The sequence below is a fragment of the Geospiza fortis genome, unplaced genomic scaffold (genome assembly GCF_000277835.1).
Source record: "Geospiza fortis unplaced genomic scaffold, GeoFor_1.0 scaffold130, whole genome shotgun sequence".
Lineage (NCBI taxonomy): Eukaryota > Metazoa > Chordata > Aves > Passeriformes > Thraupidae > Geospiza > Geospiza fortis.
Genome location: NW_005054300.1, coordinates 11,401,739 through 11,402,451, shown reverse-complemented (window position 1 = coordinate 11,402,451; position 713 = coordinate 11,401,739). Strand labels below are relative to the sequence as shown.

The 713-nt window shown below is 63.0% G+C and overlaps 1 protein-coding gene across 1 annotated transcript in view; it reads left to right on the top strand.

The window, feature by feature from the left end:
- The window catches only part of NFKB2 (nuclear factor kappa B subunit 2), a 10,664-nt gene that overhangs the window by 9,235 nt on the left and 716 nt on the right, over nt 1–713 (top strand). The window contains 4 exon segments of the mRNA XM_031061759.1: nt 71–300; nt 494–563; nt 680–709; nt 712–713. The exon segment at nt 712–713 is cut by the window's right edge and continues 132 nt beyond it. Coding sequence (XP_030917619.1) covers nt 71–300; nt 494–563; nt 680–709; nt 712–713 — 332 coding nt within the window.

Here is a 713-nt window from a genome sequence, read left to right as displayed (position 1 = left end):
GCCTGTACTGGGTGCTGCCAGGCACAAGGTCAGACCCGTGGGCCTGGCTCATGCCAACCTTTCCCGACAGGGGCAGATGTTTTGTGTGAGAATGATGAGCCCATGAGCCTATCCTCGTCGGAGGCCAGTAGTGACACAGACACTGACCCTGAGGAGCAGGAGCTGGCCATGGATCTGGGAGAGCCAGCCCTGGCTGCAGAGCACAGCACCGGCTCCAAGCTCTCCACACAGGGGCACTGGCAGGCAGGGCACAGGCAGCGCCGCTGCCACACGTCCCTGGACCTGACTCGGAGCCAGAAGGTGTGTGGCACAGCGGGACAAACTCACTGGGGAAGTTTCTGTGCAGGCCACGGCATGGATGGGGCAGAGTTCCAGGAGATGCTCCTGTCAGGATGCCTGTGCTCCTCCGTGTCCTGCAGAGATCCAAGGTGTGAGGGGGCAGTGGGGGATCTGGGCAGTGCTTTGGAAGATTGACATCCATGTCTGTCTGCAGGTGCGGGAGATCCTGCTGCAGGCCTCCCAGCAGGGGCCCAAGGCAGAACTGCCCACTGCCCCCCAGCCAGGTGAGCAGCCCCTCTGTCCCCCACTCCCCGACTCAGAAGCACCACACCTAGGCAGGGTAACACCCTCCCGGCAGCCAGCACGGGCAGCCTGTGATGGGGGCACCTCTTTCACACAGGGAAGGTCCTGTCACTGGACAGTGAGGCACTGCA